Source organism: Cetorhinus maximus, chromosome 12 (assembly GCF_964194155.1).
Source record: "Cetorhinus maximus chromosome 12, sCetMax3.hap1.1, whole genome shotgun sequence".
NCBI classification, from domain to species: Eukaryota; Metazoa; Chordata; class Chondrichthyes; order Lamniformes; family Cetorhinidae; genus Cetorhinus; species Cetorhinus maximus.
Window position 1 is genome coordinate 31529435 of NC_135890.1, and position 21108 is coordinate 31550542.

At 39.6% G+C, this 21108-nt stretch overlaps 1 protein-coding gene across 3 annotated transcripts in view; it reads left to right on the forward strand.

The window, feature by feature from the left end:
* The first annotated feature begins 9574 nt into the window (after positions 1–9574).
* Positions 9575–21108, forward strand: part of il17rel (interleukin 17 receptor E-like) — a 41679-nt gene continuing 30145 nt past the window's right edge. Inside the window, exons 1-5 of one of the 3 annotated variants that reach the window (XM_078553323.1) lie at positions 9576–10099; positions 15144–15194; positions 15860–15893; positions 18247–18393; positions 19491–19600. In XM_078553323.1, coding sequence (XP_078409449.1) covers positions 15884–15893; positions 18247–18393; positions 19491–19600 — 267 coding nt within the window. In that variant the 5' untranslated portion in view covers positions 9576–10099; positions 15144–15194; positions 15860–15883. Of the gene's footprint in view, positions 10100–15143; positions 15195–15859; positions 15894–18246; positions 18394–19490; positions 19601–21108 lie in introns of all 3 variants that reach the window. The other 2 variants (XM_078553321.1, XM_078553322.1) reach the window with 2 other exon arrangements.

The following is a 21108-nucleotide window of genomic DNA, read 5'->3' on the forward strand; positions in this document are numbered from 1 at the left end:
GTTTCTGAACACCTTGAAAATTTCCAGCTGATCAGAGAAGCCAGCATGGATTTGTAAAGGATAGGTCATGCTTGATGAATCTGATTGAATTTTTTGAAGAGGTGACTAAAGTAATGCACAGGGACGTTATTTATTTGGACTCTTGATAAAGGCTGTCATCTGCTAGCTAAAGTTTAAGCTCATGGAATTGAAGGCAAGTTATTGACCTGGTTAGAAATTGGCTGAACAGCATAAAACTGTGTAGGGATAATGGGCAGCGACTCTAATTAGCAGAATGTGACTGATGGTGACCCACATGGATCAGTGCTGGGGCCTCACTCTTCACCATATTTATTAATGGCTTAGATGATGGGGTAGAAAACCACGTATTTAAATTTTCTAATAACACAAAAATAAAAGACGTTGTAAATAGTGTAGATGGAGGTGTAACGTTACAACAAATTATTGCTGGTTAAGTGAATGAGCAAAACTGTAGGATCATAGAAACATAGAACTTAGGAGCAAGAGTAGGCCATTCGGCCCTTCGAGCCAATGGCTCCACCTTTCAGTTAGATCATGGCTGACCTGGTTGTGGTCTCAACTCCACTTTGCTATCTGCCTCCCATAACTCTTGACCCCTTGTCTATCAAAAATCTGTCTAACTCTGCCTTGAATAAATTCAATAACGCAACCTCCATTGTTTATGGGGATGGCAATTCCACATACGAACGACCCTCTGAGAGAAAAAAAATTCCCCTCATCTCCGTCTTAAACGGCAGACCTCTTATTCTTAAACCATGTTTCCTGGTTCTAGACTCTTCCACAAGCTGAAACACTCTTCCGATATCTATCCTATCAAATCCCCTCAGGATTTTATATGTTTCAGTAAGATTATCTCATTCTTCTCAACTCCAATGGGTATAGGCCCAACCTGTTCAACCCTTCTTTCTAAGAAAAGCCCCTCATTCCAGGAATGAGTCAAGTGAACCTTCTCCGTACTGCTTCTAATGCAATTAAATCATTTTTCAAATAAGGAGACCAAAACTGTACACAATATTCCAGATGTGATCTCACCAAGACCCTGTACAGCTGCAGTGAAAGTTCTCTACTTTTATATTCCATTCCCCTTGCAATAAATACCAGCATTCCATTTGCCTTCCAAATCACTTGCTGTACCTGCATACTATCTTTTTGTGGTTCATATACCCTGTACCACTGAGTTCTGCAGTCTCTCTTCATATAAATAGAATACTGTTGCCTAATAGATTTCAATATAGGCAAATGTGAGGCCATTCACTTGGAATTAAAATGCATAGAAGAGAGTACCTCTAAATGGTAAAAAATTAGAAACAGCTGAGGTCCAAAGAGACTTGGGGGTTTGGGTACACATATAATTAAAATGCCATGAACAGAAACAGAAAATAATGTAAAAGGTTAATGGAATGCTAGCCTGTATAGCTAGAGGACTAGAATACAAGGGACTAAAGGTCATGCTTCAACTTTACCCAGCTCTCATAGACCACCTGTGGCATTCTGCGAGCAGTTCTGTGTACCACACCTTAGAAAAGATATATTGACATTTGAGTCAATGCAGCAGAGAAGTACCAGAATGGTACCTGGACTCTAAAGATAAAATTACAAGGTGAGATTACCCAAACTAGGGTTGTATTTCCTGGAATTTAGAAGGTGAAGGGGTGATTTGATCAAAGTTTTCAAAATATTAAGGGGAACATGTAGGCTAGATAGAGAGAAACTATTTCTGCTGATTGGGAATGTATGACGAGGGGGGCATAGCCTAAAAATTAGAGCCAGACCTTTTGGGAATGAAATTTGGCAGCATTTCTGCGAGCAAGGTATGGGAGATGTTTGGAATTCTCTTCTGCAAATGGCAATTGATGCTAGATCAATTATTAATTATAAACTGAGATTGATAGTTTCTTGTTAACCAAGGGAAGAATTTTCCCCCCGTTGGGAGGGAAGTTCAAGTGTGGGCGCGTGCGGGTGCACCTCCGTTTGGTGCCCCCGATTGGGGGCGTGCCGCCATTTTACGTTGACGGGTGAATTAAGGCCCGCCCTACGTGACATACGCCAGGAAGCGCTATCTGCTCCCTGTGCAGGCAGGGGGAATCCCTTAGCTGAGAGTGCGCTCTTTCGTGCATGTGTGCGAAAGAGCGCACTCATCTCCCTGAGGCTAAATGCTGCCTCAGGGAGATCGGTGCCGAATTTAAAAATGGTGAAGGGGCAAAAATAAAATTTCCATGACATGTCCCCTCATGTGACACTGTCACATGAGTTAGGACATGTCCATCACTTTTAATCAAACATTTATTAAATTTTTAAAAACCCTCATGAAACCTCATCCCACCCGTGGATGAGGTTTCATGCTTTTTCTGAAGCCCACCAGCGCTCCCAGCCTGCCTTAAGGTTGGACGAGCAGGTCCATTAATTACTTCAATTTTTTTTTAAATGGCCTCAACTGGCCGTTGACAGGTCAGTGGGTGCACAACTTATTCGGCTGCACCCCTGCCAACCTGAAAATTGAGATGATGCAGGTGACGTTGGGAGTTCCACCCGACGTCATCCCATGTCATTTTATGCATCGGCGAGTGGACCCCGCCCCTGCTTACTGACCTAAATATCCTGGCCCAAAGGTATTAAGGGATATGGGGTGAAGGCAGGTATAGAGCATTGGATTGCAGATCAGGTATGATTTCCTTGAATGGCAGAACAAGCTTGATGGGCTAAATGGCCTATTCCTTTTCATATGTTCCTATATTCCTATCCATAGTGTCAGGCCTTTCAAAATGCCATTTCTGAAAGTGTGGCACCTCAAAAGCTTTGCACTTCAAGTGTTACATCAGCAAGCAAAACCATTCAAATAATATCAAACTGTCAAGTGTATAATCAAACATCCAAATAGCTGAAAATGAATCAACCATAAGCAGTTCCATTCCATCAGCAGGAAGCACAGTTTATTAACAAAAAATGAATATTCTGTGGGTGGGATTTTCTGGCACCACTGCCGCTGGGATTGTCCGGTCCCACCGAATGTCAATGAACTTTTGGCTGGGCCGTGAAATCTCCCGCAATGGACTCTGCCACAATGAGGCCGGAAAATCCCAGCCTATGTCTTTTGAAGGCTTTGATACATTGCTAAGGTACAGTTTCCTGGACATAAGGCACCCTAAGATGTACCTTACCCAAGTGACCACTTTACATGTCTGTGTCTTGACAGTGTTGCCAGGTTATTTGATAACAGGGGCTACTGGATTGTGATTAGATGTAGGAACCTTATATGATTTTACCCTTCCTGGCTAGAGAATGCTTAAGCCTATCGTGACATTTATGATATTTGAGCATTTGAAATGGGGTGCAGACATTTTCATTTGACTGATTGCCAATAAAATTATTATAGAGATAAATGTGCATGTGATGTTTTTCTGAAAAAAGTGACAGAAGGTTGGAATTGATAAGGAAGTGATTATCAGATGAAAACTGGTGAATGAAATGGTGTGTACAATTGATTACAACAGAAACCCATGATAAAGTGTAGGAATTTATACTGAGAAAATAAAGTAATTGGATTCACTGTATGAAAATAATTAGAATTATCTTTTGATTTTGACAAATACCAGCTTTATTAGTCAAGCAACTGATTAGTAAATTTAACATTGTTTGAAGCAGAGGGATAAATGAAGGGAGAGTGATACATCATGTCATGGGCCAAAGCCTATCAAATCTATATTTGCTGTGATATCAATATTGACATTGGTTGGAGATGCATCCTGGGAATCTATATAACTTGAAGGTAAGATAATTGCAGATAAGAAAACACGAGCCAAGAAAAGGACATTTGGCTAATCTAGCCTGCCACAAATCGTCTTTCATTGACTCAACCCATGCGTGAAGGAAGATTCTGCACAAATACTCACTTGTCCCAAACGTGATCAAGCAAAACTTCAGAATATCCATCCAGCCTCACTTCTCTACTGTTTATCAGACAGCACTTGTCACTTTACAGCACAGAAACCATTAAGTACCATGGAATAAAAACAAAATACTGTGGATGATGGAAATCTGAAATCAAAATAGAAAGTGCTGATAAAACTCAACATATCTGGTGGCATCGGTGGCAAATCTGTGGAGAGAGAAACAGAGTTAAAGTTTCAAGTCAAATGTGTCTCTCCACAGATGCTGCCAAACCTGCTGAGCTTTTCCACACTTTCTGCTTTCATGTCCCATGGAATATTTGGTTACCTCAGTATATCTATTATTAAAACCAATTATCCCAGCCCCAAACAATTTTTTATTCAACAATTTTTGAAGGAATCCATTGGCTCCATTTCAAATGTTATTGTTGGGAGTCTGCTCTGCATATTTAAGTCCTGCTCCTCTTGCAAAAATGTAGAAACAGCTTAAATTTTTTACAGTCTGGAGAAACATTTAGATATTTGGCAATATGCCCTTTGTAAAAAAAGGCGGAACATCCCCTATAGTAATTTCCCTATATTCAATGTTCATGTACAGAACATATGGTTTGGCTCAGATCCAGTTGGCAACAACATTTATAAGTCTTCGTGATTTCCTATCTCAAAAACTATATTGTTAATTTTTACAGTCTAGTAATTATATACTTTCTCCTTACATAAAACAAATTATCAATTAATTCATCAAAAGGATCTCAATTGTTCAAAATGATTCCAGCTTGATTAAGCATACAATAAACAGATATACATCCATTTAGGTTGGAAATAATATAGTGTACAATTTCAATGGAAGTGCATTTAGGAACTTACAGGATTATGGACAAAAAGCAGTGATGTGGGACTAAGCACAAGTGCTCTTTCTAAGAGCCAACATGGCAAGACAGGCTGAATAGCCTCCTTCAGTAGTGTAAGACTTTATGATTCTTCTATGAAATGTGACTCTAGAGCAATACATTTTTTCATAATATACACAATTCAATATACAATTAGAGATGTTAATGATCCCACAATCAATGCTTCACACCCATAAATATCCCAGTTTAAAATTCACATATGAGTAAACATTTAACAACCAGTAGCATTTAATCATGTTCCAAACACATTTAAAGATATGCTTAAGGTTGCACCAGAAGCCATGCACCAAGATTTTATAATACATTACATCGGTGATTGGAGACTTCTACGTATTCGTTCATTTGTGGGAAGAGAGTATTTTAGCTCACTGCTGCTTGGAGCCTTTATTAAGTGTAGACCTTTAGCACGTGAGATAGAATTGCTGTTCTACAGTAATGGTGAGGTATGTTCTGTGTTCCATGACAAAGCAGAAATATTCTACCACTTACAGTGCCTAACATTTGTTTAGCCTTCAGTGTTTGAAAGATATTCAGTAAAATAACTGGTGCAAGTACCACCTTTAGCCTTAAAAGGAGATGCATTTTATTTCATTTTGTTTTACATTTGACAGGTTTTTCTGCTGGGTATACACATTAAGGTGCTGAGGAAGCACATATGATCTGTATATTAATATACATGACTGAATTGTTACTTTTTATGTGACAGTGTGAAGCCGATGGGAGCCTTTGGATTGATTTTGAACGTTTAAATGAAGTAATTAATTTACTTTTATGATCCCAGTTGAGATTACTGATCCTAGAAAAGCCTGATCCCAGAGTGGAACTCAGTTTGATAGATCCTAACTTTTATTTGTTTGTTTAGATACGTAGAGAGTAGCTACTGAACCGAGTCACAGGAGTCAGCTGATGAACTTTTAACAAAAGAATAAAATATTTATTAAACAAGAAAAGATGAACTATGTTACAATACTCCACCCTCAATTATAATGTTACAGATATAAACAGATTTGTAAGGATAACACAAGTCACGAAAGCTATCTTATACGCTAATGTCCACAGTAAGTACACAGTCCATGTACCAATAGGCACCCTGTAGTCAGACACACCACACTCTAAACTAAGTGACAGGTGCCACCTCAACCAGATGCTATGGATCTCTCATCATCTTCCCCAGACACTTGTCACACCATGCCTCTTGCAAGCTGCTCTCATTTTAAATCTGCTTTCTGCAGTTTTTGTCTCTTTAAATCTGAAGCTTGGAGCTTTCTCTCTGCCCCTCACTTTTAGCTTCACTTAACAGGACATTTTCCAGTCCTTCCTTTGACTAGAAAGTCTGCTTGGGACCTTCTCCTGTTCCACTCCCCTGGATTTTGGGGTCTTTTCCTTAGCTTGGGACTGGCTATCTGTCCCCTTTGCTCAGGTCTCTCCTGGCAGCTACTTTCATAATCAAATTGCTGTTATTAGCTTTTGTGTGTGTGTCTATGGGAGGGGCCTGCCTCTCTAGACCCCTGTTACTAGGCAACAGCCCAATTCTTCTACTCTTGTTTGTTTGTCTTAGCTGCAACAGCTGTAAAAACCTCATTAGAAATGCAAGCACCTTTTAAAGTGAAACTAATACTCAATTTGACCTTTTTAACACATACATACAGAAATACAAATCTAACTTAAACTTTAACACTAAAACTCATTCCCAACACTACAAATACCAATATAACTTACTTAAACTCTCTCTATTTCCTAACATCAACCTCTGCACTGATTTTCTTCCTTTTTTTGGAGATAGTAATTCAAGCTGAGGTACAATGATATTGCTGGAGAGAGATCCCAAGTGACCATTCTTAATGTGTGAGTCAGAATTGAGTATCAGTTGATCACAGAAGCCATCTCAGCCTGGTCTAAACATTCCTCACCCGATGTCCACAGACAGACAGTAAAAAGGCGTAACTGGTAGATCATCAGGATAATGTTGTGTATGGCTCTGTAGCATACGATATTTTGCCCTAATCATAGAACTCTGTGTCTGAATGTAGGGAGACTTACTAATACAACTTAATACTGAAATATGATGTTTCTGTATAAGAGACTTGCCCATTGATGCCTCATAGACTCATAGATGCCTACAACACAGAAGGAGGCCATTCAGCCCATCATGTCTGCGGCGGTCAACAAAGATCTGACTACACAAGTCCCAATTTCAGGCGCTTGGCCCATAGCCCTGGAGGCTATGGCAACGCGAGTGAATATCTAAACACTTCTTAAATGTTACGAGAGTATCTGACTCAACCATCCTTTCAGGCAATGAGTTGCAGACTCCCATCACCCTCTGGTGAAAAAAATTCTCCTTAACTCCCCTCTTAGCCTTCTACCTCTTATCTTAAATCTATGCCCCTGGTTATTGACTTGCCTACTAATGGAAACAGAGCCTTCCTATCCACATTATCTATGCCCCTCATAATCTTATACACCTCTATCAGGTCCCCTCTCAATCTTTGTTTCTCCAAAGAAAACAATCCCAGCCTATCCAATCTTTCCTCATAGCTTAGACCCGCCACCCAGCTAGCATCCTGGTAAATCTCCTCTGCACCATCTCCAGTGCAATCAGATCTTTCCTATAATGTGGTGACCAGGACTGCATGCAGTACTCCAGCTGTGGCCTAACCAGCGTTTTATACAGTTCCAGCAGAACCACCCTGCTCTTGTATTCTACACCTCGGCTAATAAAGGCAAGTATCCCATATGCCATCTTAACCACCTTATCTACCTGCCCTGCTACCTTTAGGGATCTGTGGATATGCACACCAAGGTCCCTCTGATCTTCAGTACTTTCCAGGGTCCTACCATTCTTAGTGTAATCGCTTGCCTTATTAGCCCTCCCCCAGTGCATTACTTCACATGTTTCCGGGTTGAATTCCATTTGCCACTGCTCTGCTCATCTGACTAGTCCATTGATATCCTCCTGCAGTTTATCGCTATCCTCCTCATTATTTACCACCCTACTAATTTTCGTGTCATCCACGAACTTCTTGTTCATACCCCTTGCATTTAAGTCCAAATCATTTATTTACATCAAAAACAGCAAGGGCCCCAGCACCAAGCCCTGCGGAACCCCATTGGAAACAGACTCCCAGTCACAGAAACATCCCTGTACCATCACCCTCTGCTTCCTGCCTCTCAGCCAATTTTGAATCCAATGTGCCACTTTGCCTTGGATCCCATGGGCTCTTACTTTCTTGACCTGTCTACCATGAAGGACCTTATCAAAAGCCTTGCTAAAGTCCATGTAGACCACATCAAATACATTACCCTCATCAACACTCCTGGTTACCCCCTCAAAAAATTTGATCAAATTTGTTAAACACGACCTTCCCTGAACAAGTCCATGCTGATTATCTCTGATTAATCCGTGTCTCTCCAAATGCAGATATATTCTGTCCCTCAGAATTCTTTCTAGTAACTTCCCCACCAGCGAGGTTAGACTGACTGGCCTATAATTTCCTGGTCTATCCCATCCTCCCCTTTTTAATAATGGGACAATGTTAGCAGTTCTCCAGTCCTCTGGCACCTCACCTATGACCAGAGAGGATTTGAAAATTACTGCCAGGGTCCTTGATATCTCCTCCCTTGCCTCCCTCAATAGCCTGGGATGCATCTCACCCAGACCTGCGGATTTATCCACTTCTAAGGCCGCTAAACCGCTAGTGCCTCCTCTCTCTATGTTAATTTCCTCTAATATTTCACAGTCCTCCAACCTGATGTCTATACGTGCGTCCTTTTTCATTGTGAAGACTGATGCAAAATATTCATTGAGGACTGTACCCATCTTCCGGGTCCACACACAGATTACCTCTATGGTCCCTAATTGGCCCTACTCTTTCCTTAGTTATTCTCTTGCTCTTTATATATTAAAAAAACCCCTTTGGATTTTCCTTTATTCTACCCACCAATGCTTTCTCATGTATTGTCTTAGCTTTCCTAATTTCCTTTTTAAGTTCCCCTCTGCACTTTTTATACTCCGCTAAGGACTTTGCCATATTGAGCCCTCGGTATCTGCCATAAGCTTCTCTTTTTTTCTTAATCCTAACCTTTATGTCCCTTGACATCCAGGGTTCTCCAGACTTGGTACCTTCCTTTGTCTTTATGGGAACATATTTGCCCTGTACTCTCGCTATGTCTTCCTTGAATGCCTCCCACTGCCCTGACAGTTATTTCTGCAAGTAGCTGCTCCCAGTCCATTTGGGCCAATTGATGCTGGTGAGGCATTCGAATGCTGGGTAGACTCCACTATGTTGTGATTGTACAAAGTTACTGATTCCTGAATAGCTCATGGGGGCAAGTAAAGAAATAAACACTCAGAAATTATTCTGAGGGCATTCAGATTTACAGGGCTGAACACTTTTATAGAATGACTTCAAGTTCACTGTCAGGCTAGGAGCATATTTCTGGCCAGTGAACAAGACCTTGAGAATCCAGTTACACTGGACATTTGGTTTCTAGTTCATTAAATACTTTGCAGTTACAACTTCATCTGAGGTGAATGTTTCATTCGCCGAATCTTTCCGTTTGTGCTGCACAAGTTAGCTATAATATGTTGCCAGACTTTACTTCTAACCATATGCTGTTAAACTATGACATTTAATAAGTAATAAATCTATAGACATTGGGAAATACTCCATTACAATTAGGAGCTAAATTGAGCAATTGGAAACTGCTCAGAATTCAGTCCAAATTCTAGACATTTTTGCCTAATCGTTGCCACGGATTAATGTAACTAACAGGCTGTAGATTAGATTTGCTCTTTCATGACAGGATACATATTTGAGAAACATGTGGAAATTGGGAGTTGAGGTGAAATACACTGTTAGATCATTTTCCAAGAAATCCTTTAATTTGAAGGAGCGGCTTTTTTTAAAAGCAGCGAAAAGGGATAGGAGCCGGGAATTTCTGGAGGCGGGGCAGGGAGTTTAGGTTCGTTTTTAGTTGCTGTGAGTGGCGGTGAGTCAGTGTGAGGGTAACGTAATGCTGCATGATAGCAGTCGTAAAGGAAACTGTTGCACGTTGATAGTCAGCGAACTCTAAGCAGGTTCCAGCGCCTCTGCTCAAATAACGAGTTTTGTCAAGCCTGTGCCTTTCATGATACATATTTAGTAAAGTGGCAAAGACAAAAAGCGCAGGATGAGCTGCTGTAGTCGTATTAGCTTCCTTTTAATTATTTTGGGTTTGAGCATTTCTTGCTGTCGAGCTGTTGAGGAAATCACTAAATGTGGACTCAGGTGTTCTCAGGTAACGTTCAGATTTTAAAAAAAATGATTTTCTGTTGCGACGAAAATATAAAAGTGTTAATTTTGCAGTCATGCTTGCATTTTCTTTAATTTCCATTATGCTATTCGCCCTGTTTAAATGTTTTTTTTTAATTTTAATGTGTTTTCTTGTGAAATTTTAGCCTTGATCAAGATGAGGGGCTTTAGTTTTGAGGTTGCAAATTTTAGTTATTGAGATTAAATCACGGATGAAAAACAATTTTAGAAACATTTTGAGTGATTTTGTGGGAACCTGGTGCCTAGAGTGAAGACAAAACTGATCATAAATGTGGATGTAGAACTTCTGGAACACTTGCAACTATTCCGAAGTTCAGGTTGAACCCAGTTCCCAAAGGTAAGAAAGTAACCTATAGGACCCTAATCCATCCTTTTGTCTATTGCTTTTTCACAGCAGCCGCCACATAATTTGATTTATTCATTTCCGATTCATGGTAAATATAGAGAAATATAGAGAATCATATTTTCTATGGGAGAATGAAAAAAATACATTTTGCCACTAATAAGGTATTCTAATTTTTCCCAGATAGTAAGAAGTAAAAAAGCTGTAAACATAAATGTAGTAGATATAATAGATGTGCTATGGTTTGGAAATCAGGACAAGGAGACTTTCCCTCTGAGTGCATTAGTGATGCTTCAGGTACAGGTATGATCTACAGTTTCTGGAGCCTATGGTGCCCTATCCAGTATAATTGTAGAGCTGCAGTTGTGATTGTGTGTAATAATGATAATAAATAAGGATGGTGACATGTAAATAGTAAATTTAATGTATTATTAACCCATATCTCATGGCTGTACAGCCTAAGTTGGAGATTATGGTTTCTCTCTCACCTGTCTTATTCCTGTTACTGTCTCATCTTCAGCTTGAGTCTCTTTCTTTCTCTTTTCTGCTTCACACTTACCATTTTCTGTTTTTCTCTTCTTTTCTGCTTTCCTTTCAATGTTTCTTTTTTCTTTCTAATTGGAGGTTGTCAATGGAAACAGGAGGTATAATTATATTCAAAATTTTACATTTTTCAAAGTTAAACCACTATTGCTAAGAAGAAAGACACTCGCTTATTTTAGATGTTACAAGTTATAGTTAACATTAATATTCAGATGAAAAACAATTTTAGAACCATTTTGAGTGATTTTGTAGGAACCTGGTGACTAAAGTGAAGACGCAACTGATTATAAATGTGTTTATCATGGGAAAAGCTGACAAAGGAAGTTGACAGTAGAAGGAAACCAGGTTGTTGATACAGGATGTAGAAGTAGATGGAAGGTATTTAAGAAAATAGATGTGTGCATATATACATTTTGTGCCATCATTCAGTTAAGATATTAAATCATCTGATCTCTAAAGTAGATGTAAAAGGTTCCATGGGACTATCTCAAAGAGCAGGGTAATTATCCTCAGTGTCCTGACTAATATTTATCCCTCAACCAATATCACAAAAACAGATCACTTGGTTAATATCACATTGTTGTTTGTGAAACCTTGCAGTGCACAAATTGGCTGCTGTGTTTGCTACATTACAACAGTGCACTTCAAAAGTATAGGATTTGCTCTAAAACACTTTGAAAAGTCCTGTGGTCATGAAAGGTACTGTTTAAATGCAATCCTTTCTATTAATAAGATCATCACCAAGTAAACATGCTTATAGATTATATCTTTGTGTTAAATGAACAGATTTAAAAAATACATCCATTCAAAATAACCCATTTTACCGTACATAGTTTGGAGGGGTGGAAAATTCTGCCAATAAGTGTCTTGACTAAGTCGATGTACAAATTACACACAGTTTCAGCTGATTTCAAGATATTTAAATAGGCAAAGCAATTACCAGTAATACAAGTGGTACATTATCTTCTAATGCGGATGTTTCTTTGAACTTTCATTAGGCACTTTTACCTGTTTACTTGGCATTTGTGGTCTCCTCTTCATATACAAAGTTTCTATACAGTGAAGCCATGCACCTCATCCTCGATAACATCTGACCACTTATTTAAAAAGAAGCACTTTTCTTTCCCTTTGACTGGTTAGAAATTATTTATGACCTGTATTCCAGCGTGAGGGATGCATTTTGTGACCATCCCCTACCCGTTGCCATTGAGGCAGGCATGTAAACATGGTGCTATCTCCTCATTTACCTGATTGTAGTGTTGGCCTGAGTGGGGTCCACTCTGCCTGGTTTCCTGAGTAGTCATCAGGGGACTGAGCAATGTGTGTTAATCTCCTGTAGTACAGCCATTCCATTTCTCTTAAAAGCAGCCTGTCCCTATTAAAGAGCAGCTGCACTCGTTGGGAGGGAGCTATTGCTAGTTGCCTTTACTGACTCTGGCTGCATGTTGGAGCTGTACAAATGGAGCACCAGGGAGGAGTGAGGGTTCCCAAGTTCAAATTCTGCTGCTGGATGCTTTGGCGGTGGAAGTAGGCTGAAGACGAGAGGTCATATTTTTCAGTGGGGTGTGGGGGAGGGAGCAGGAAGCAGGAGGCCTCAAGGACAACTCTAAGGAAATGGAAATAGGTGACCACAGAGGTCAATGCAAGGAGCCGGGCCCCAAGGCTCTGGCAGTAGTGTCACAAGAAGTTTATTGTCCTCAGTTGGGTAATCAACATCAGTGAATGCTGATCCTGAGAACAGCAACATTTCACATTTGGAGATTACTGAAAACAATCTGTATTATTTCATTGAGTACATCAATATCAATGGGATAAAGAAAAGCAAAGTGCAATAAAATTGACTTTGCTTGTCTGTTGGTGTTTGTTCATAAATTCTGAAAGAAAATGTAAATTGTGTAAATTATTTTCTTATTCATTCATACATTTAAATCAATAATGCTTTGTAGTGTAGGATCCAGATTTTATTGCTTACAAACTTAATAGTTAATTGTACCTGGTACACAAAGATAAAAATAAAATTTAAAAATAGATTGGAGGTTCTCTGCCCAAATTGCCATGGTAATGGAGTGGCCATCATCTCTAGTTCTGCAGTATCTTCTCTTTGTTTAACACCTACCCTGCCTCCACCTTTCCTTTAAACTCACTGGCTGTACCCTAGCAAGCACCACACCCCTCCCCTCCCAACTAATTCCTTTGCTGAAACGTTTTCCCTATTTCCCACGCCTAAGCCTTTGCATTAAGCGACTCATATTCTTTTACACCCAAATTCTCCGCTACTCCATGATCCTTGGAGTTCTCTACACCCCTTACCATACTCTGTCCTGCCTTGCAGATCAACTCCACCAACTTTATCTATGGCCTCTTCCTTGACTTCACCTTCATTTAAAGCCTCATCTCTGAGAGCTTTTTTCTTCATTTGTGACATGTGGGCATCACTGGCTAGGCCAACATTTATTACCCATCCCAAAGTACCCTTGAGAAGGCGGTGGTGAGCCACCTTCTTGAACCGTTGCAACTCATGTGTTGTAGAAACACCAACAGTGCTGTTAGAAGGGAGTTCTAGGTTTTTGACCCAGCGACATCTTGATATGGACAAAGTCTTCTTCGATCATGTTCTCATTTCCCATTCTATTCAAATCTCCTCCCCCATCATCAACCCATTCTTCTTTTCACATCTGACTGTGGGAGAAACTATCCCCAGCTCCTTCACTCGCCCGTCTGTTACTCCTTCTGTTCTTTTCCTTCAACCAACATGATATCACCATGTCCACCAACCTGCTCAACCCCTTCCTTGCTTTTACTTTTGATGTTCTCTCTGTAGCAAATCCTGCATGGTCTTCCATTTGTTCTGTTCCCCTGGTAAAGCACTTATCTTCATGTACTCAAATTACACTGCCCCATCTGGCCCAACCATCTCCGTCAATATTGTTTCCCCCTTTTTGCAATTAAATTATTTTGCTTTCGTAGGATCATCCTTATGGTTGAGGATAACCCCAAAGTCTCCTCTTCAGTACATTTTTTTAGAATTTGAACTCGTTGATTTGATCTCTTGCCTTGTAAAAGCTCTGAAGCTGTTTCAGTGGTGCCTTTGGAGCACTGCGTCTTAATGAGCAGACCTTAGACAGTCATTGCCAGCTGTATGGTAAACTCTCTGTATTAGTAAAAGACCAGGGAGAAGGAAAATCCATTTCTTGCCAGATTTCCCTTGTCGCTGCCAGGCCATCTTGCATCAATAGACAGGCTGCACTATGGCACAATTCCCCAGAGTGGCACTGTGTCAAACCTTGGATATTTGGATATCATAAATTCACTTCCTGCTGGCAACATGATGCTAGTACTTCACACATGTTCACTGGCCAAACTGCTACAGGAAGCCTGTGCATGGGCTTCTCTTTAAGTGCTTCGTATGAATACGGGCTGCATGACTTGGATATAAATGTGGGTCAGTGTCACACTTGGCCATCTCTCAACACGCAGGCAGTTGGATAAAAGCAGCTTGAGTATTTACTAATCTAAATGTATATGAAACCTAAATTATTCATATAGTTTATATAACTTATTCTTTTAGAAGTGAAAGACCACTTTAGAGAAATGCTAATATTTGTAGTATAGTATTAAGGGGAAAGTGATTTTATTTTCTTCCTTCTCCCTTTTTCAAAAGATTACCTCAGCCATGATCTTATTGAATGGTGGGGTAGGCTTAAGGGGCCAAATGGCCTATTCCTACTCCTATTTCTTATGTTCTTACTTACAATGGGCGGGATTTTCCGCACTCGCCCACTGCCGGGATCTTCCGATCCCTCCGCAAGTCAATGGACCTCTGGCTGGGGTGCCACCTCGCCCGTGGCGGGTCCCACCCATGAGGGGGCTGGAAAATCCTGGCCAATAAAGCCAGAAGCCCATGTCACCATTTTAATTTGATTTCAGATAACCTACTTTATAACCTAGATATTCTGTTGGTAACACCTAGATGTTGTAGATGATAAAAGATACTATCTATTTAACAGAGGAACAACTTTGATGTGTGTTGATCTTTTTTCTTGTGAGCGTGTGCTGTTTTCAGGCAGTTTTCATTTTGTAGTTATACAACATGAATTTTTTGTTATTTACTTTTCCTTTGAAGGATAAACAATTGAACCACAGTGTGGAACTACTTCCTCAATAAAATGCAAGGGTAAACTACTTCCTAGTTAAGTGCGCATCAGGTTGATCAGTATATGACAGAGGAAGATCAGTAAAAGGTTTAATTGAGGTACTTTGGCTGAACTTATTAATTTTACATCAGTTATCCTCAAAATAATTCATGGGGTGTGATATATAACGTAAGTCAAGATAATTAAAGGTGAGCCTAGGCAACTGCCCTCCCAGCGATTTTATTTGTTGTTGAGATGATTTTGCAGCTTGGTTTCTTGACCAATATGCTACACTGCCAGCTCCCACCTTTCTTTCATTTAACTTGCATACCATAATGGCGGTAAGAGTGGAGAAATTCCTGGTCAGCCATGCGTTGGAAAGAAAGTTGGAGCCTCTACCGTCACTATCCATAGCTCCTGACTATGGCCGGGATTTTCCAGCTGTACTATGGTGGGATCTGCCGTGGTGGATGTGGCAGGCCAGCCAAAAGCCCATTGACACGCGATGTGTCCAGAAGATCCCGGCGGCGGGTGGGACCTGAAAACCCCGGCCTATGGAAAAAATGCATGTTGCCACAGCAATCCTGACTCTGAGTGATCTGTAACACACCACCATCATACACACACAGTTATCCACATGCACATACAAACACATACAAACCCGACCGCACAGAAAATATCCCTAATTATATTTTTGTTCTTTCAGGGTCTCCAATGCAAAAGCAAAAACATGACCTTTAGTAAGTATTACTTTTTAAACTGTAAAATAATTTCTAATTTACAGATATAGCAAATCTGTATACCTGGTAAGACCTGAATAAACCGATGCTGTTAAGTGAGGCTTGAATCCAAAATTAGTTCAGGCCTCCAGATGGCAGCTATGGGCAGAAGGTGTGGGGCTGCTGCACTGAGAGCTCCCATTTCAGCTGGAAGTGAAATCTTCCCTGCCGCACGAGATGTTGCAGTTAACTGAAGGATGAATGTTGTCCAGGACAGAGCAGAAGCCATTCATTACAGTCACAGTCAGATTGATTTGCTTCTGCTATTTCCAGCTCAATCCTGTTCTCAAGTGTTGATCATATCAGTTAGCCCTCTGCCCCTCCCCAAACAACCCCCATGTATGAGGAGTAGATTTAATTAAAACTGAATTTATATTGCCTTATTTCTGTCATAAATTCTCACTTAACTGACAATTTTTCTGCTAGTTTAATCATTGATTTTAAGCAATGAGAATTGCAGGTTTATGACCGAGCAGGAATTCCCTCAGGAGCACTGTGCTATAGGGAACTCTAAGATTGCATTCATGTATTTACTCATATCAGTCTGAAAATACTGATAAGAAGTAACTCCTCCAACAGCATAATGAGTAAATATACTAGCTAGTCTTGCATTATGTTACCCAGATCAGCAAGTGTTTGTTGATTGTTTGGTCACAGTGCTTATATCCTAGAGAAGGGGAAAAATAAGCCAGTTCAACTATGATTCCCTTCACAGTTGATAGCCTTCCAACCTTCTTGCATGGAGAAGAGCCATCTGAATTTTATCAGAGTATGCAGCACTCACTGGAAATAATCCAGCGCAAGTTGGTCTTCAGAAAGCAAAACAAGAACATTAGAAAATCTCGAATGATATGGGATTTGGATGGTGCATTGGGCTTTTGTCCTATCCATTTAATTTAGAATCAGACAAATTAATGACAAAGGGCCACTTCTAAGGGTGCTTTGGAAATGAATTTGAACAGTCTCAATCCAGTTACTCAGGAGTATCAGCTAATACTGAAATGGTACTGGAGGAGGCTCTCTTCTGAGGCTAAGGCAGCGATCTGTTACTGGGTAACAAGAATAGTAAAAGCCTTAATCTGCATCAAGTTGTTCTGTACCTTGTCAATGATTGTTTAATGTTAATACTGAGTGCCCGAATGATAAAATATTAATTTTGTCACTAATCTCTCACCTTGGTAATCACGAAATACACTAAAATAAAAACGAAAATTTGTTTTTTTTTCTCTCTTTTTGAATATTGATGGCACGATGGCTTATGAAGTGACACCCAAACTGACCAAAGGGTCAGCTGGAGGGGGATTTCCTGGGTACAGGTTCAAAATTTTTAAGTAGACCTCCTCTAAACTTTGAGCTTCCAAGACTTTATCCTTGTGCCATGGCAAGAAATGCTGTTGATCTTAAGTGGGATCTTGAGGAGTATGGTACACTATTCCTGTCAAGTGTGGTGGTGAGGCACAAGTAAATCTGCTTTAATGACTGCTTTCATATTGTTGGATTTCACCAACATCAATGTTCAAATTTGTTTGTTTCTAGGCATAGTGACCAATGTAAAAGCAAACACAAAGATTTCTTCTGTTAATTCTAGAAACATTATAAAACATTTCCTTTTAGAAAACTGTTCACAATACCATCATGATGTTAAAACAGTAAATTACCATTAGAGTGGTTATTTTACTGTGATTAAGTTGCCCATTAACAGCTAATCACTTTTATTTAGCTTTTTTGCATAATACTGTAATGTAAACTGCATCCAACTTGTCTCGCAGCACTATTATACTGCCTGCTGTGGCGCAGAATAATATTTAAATTGCCAGTTCTTATTTCACACCTGTTAGCTCTCTAATCCCCTCTGAAACTTGGAGCCCCACTGACAAGTTATTGTGTACATGTTGTGCTGTAGCATTGTATAGCTGTACATCTGCATTGATAGAAATTTGTCAATGTCATATACACAACAAAAACTACATCTTTTTTACAACATTTCCATCATTTTCCACTCTGTTGCACGCATCAGAATTCTTTTCTTCTAAATATTCGTGGGCAATGCTGGAATTTGCTGATCATCCTTAGTTGCCCTGAGAGGGTGGTTTGAGGTCTTCCCTTGAACTTGTGGCATAAGTGCTCCTACCACGATATTAAATAGGGAAACTCTAGGCATAGTTGGAGGTCAGGCGCTTAGCTCTCAACTAGGAGTGGATGGGACACCTTGATAGCCTGACTTGGGGTTAACCACCAAATACAGTTTACATTCAAATATGTGATATGAACACATACATGTTTAACAATATCGTGCAATTTATTCCCTTTTTAGGTGACCCATACCGTCCCTGCCGTAAGCGTCTGTTATCCCTGCCCTCAAAAATTGTGGAGGATCTCAAAATATTTACAGTGTTGAAATGCATAAAGGAGAGGCAATGTTCCACACACCTGAAAGTTAAAGGGACATTGATAATTAATGGTATTTACTTTTATATTTTCATCAAAAACTTTCTAAAAGCAAATTTGGAAGAAAATTGCGTCCTTGTTGCAATGAGTGTATGTGCCCAGCAATTTAGATTCTGAAAACTGCATACTATTATTTAGTTTTGAAATTCTGGGGGAACATTTCTGTAGGGTTCTCCCAGACTTTGGCTGCTGTTTCTCTGGGGATTAGGCTGATTGCCCACAGAGAACCCTTGTGGAAGTTTCAGTTTATTTTCAGAATAATTTACTATACAAAGTAAATATTAAGAAAACAGTCCTGTACTTGCTGGTAGAAAACTCCTTGTGATAAGACCACATAAGTCATTAACTTTATCCCATTTCTTCTGGTGATACATCTACAGGGACCCAAAGATAATCTAATTAGAATATGTGGACCTAGCCGACAATCTAATATCTCAAGCAGTTGAACTCTTTGTTCCCAAAAAATTAATCACAAGTTTGAATTTAAATGCAGCGCACTACTTCCCCACCCTAAAATCAGAGCTGATCTTCTACCTCAAATCTAATTTCCTGCCCTATCTCCATATAATTTGATTCCCTTTTGTGAGGAATAGTAGGGAGATGAGGATGGAACTTTTGAGAAGTGCACTTGCCAGCTGAGCAGTAAGTATGAATCACTTAGACCTCCTTATCTTTCCAAATGCAAGGAAAACACAGCAATAAGAGGTGCCAGTGGAAGTTATAAAGAAACTAAGGAATAAGGATGATGAAAGGGGAAATGCTCAACTTAATTAAACCTTGGGTAATTTGCTATGTCTTAAGGATGTTTGCACTTAAATGCTGAAGTAAAAAGATGACAGTGTATCTTGTATGACCGGAACAATCTTAGTGTCCTCGATTGGCCTGTAGAACTGTGTGCGAGCTTAGAGACTGGATGTTAATGGGCATGTGAACACTCCTATTGAAATGCAATAAATCTCCACATATCCCAGCCAGAAACTGACACATCTCCTATCCAAAGTACCAGAGTTGACTTTGAGGAGGATACCCCTTTCTCCTTTGCCTCAACTTCTCTCAAATGTTATGTTAATTTAAAAAGTGTCTTGCATTTACTTTGTTCTTGTGTTTCAGAACATATCCGTGGTGTGGAAATCTGCTCCATTTCAATGAACACTTTACAATACCAATGTATTGTTGTGAAATTCAATAAACAGGCATATAAGAAGTTTACAGCACGTTCTGTAAGTTTGAATCCCTTGATGTTTAACTCTTAATATTGATTAAACAGTATAAAAACACTGTATTGGGCCAGATTCTGCTATAAAGCCGCACATCCCATTGGTTAGACTTACAATTGCATGTTTAGCTGTGAAATTTTTTTGTCCACAACAGAATTGGAATGTGAGCTGGTAACTGTACAGTGAAGGGAACAGAACATCAGAGACCTTTGATGAACAATGGGACCACCAGAGTGTCTCCTTAACATATGAGGTTAAAAGATTGAAAAAAAACTTGGCAAGGAATGAGAAGGGTGAATTCAATGTCAAATCAGACACGAAAGGAAAGTAAGGAAAAGAAAGATTGAATTAATAGAGAGAGAGGAAAAAAGAGACAGAAAGGAAAAGTAAGAATACATTAAACATTTCTACTTTTTTTAACAACAGACAAACTGAAGCAATGAGACTCCATGCTTATAATTCTTTACTTTCTAGGGAAGAGGGAATTGCTAATTACTAGGGTAGTATAATTACTGAACTTTATTTTCTATGGAGAGTTTAATGGGCAATTAATGTGCAAATGCAGCAAGTTAATGAAAATCATGGAAGTTAAATGGGAGATGCAATTTTCATGAAGTTAACAGTGGAGTATTGCGAATTGGCCAGTAATCTGTGGTGATTCGCAATTCACAGAGTATCTTTAATTTGCTGCCTGATTTTCATATTAATAGCTGCATGTGTCAATCAGACATGAAATGAAACACATTCAATAGGAATATTATTATTATCCTATATTATTAACATTATTATCTTAAATTGTCATAAAATCTACCCATTATGTTTGATAATAACGGTACAGGAGTGAAGAGATTATGTTACTGGACTAGTAATCCAGGAGTCTAGACTAATAATCCTAAAAACATAAGAACTAGGAGCAGGAGTAGACCATATGATTTCTTGAGCCTGCTCTGCCTTTCAGTAAGATATTGGCTGATCATTTAATTCAACTCCACTTTCCCACCCTGCTGCCATTTTCCATGATTCCCTTAGTGTCCAAAAATCTATCAATCTTATTCTTGAACATTCTCAGTGGTTGAATATTCATTGGGCTCAGTTAGCTAGATGGCTAGTATATGGTGTAGAATTACGCCAATGGCATGGGTTCAATCCCTGTACCAGCTGTGGTAATTCATGGAGGCCTGGAGGCCTTATCCCATGCTTGTGGAGTGGTGCCCCTCAAGGAGTATATAATGAATTTTCTCTCATGGAGAAGAAAGATTGTGGTTGTTTCTGGACAATGGCTAATTATTTACGTAAATTACAGACTTCAAAGATTGAGAACTCCAAAGATTTCCAAAGAAATTCTCCTTTTTTTGGTCCTAAATGGTCAGCTGTTTACCCTGAAATTATAATCCCTTCAGAGTTCAATGTCCATCACCAAGTGGTTCGGTAGCACCACTACAGACTGAGCTAGCTGAATCCCGAAGGACGTAGCTGCTAGGTTGGGTCTGTGGCAGGTGCTGAGGGAACCA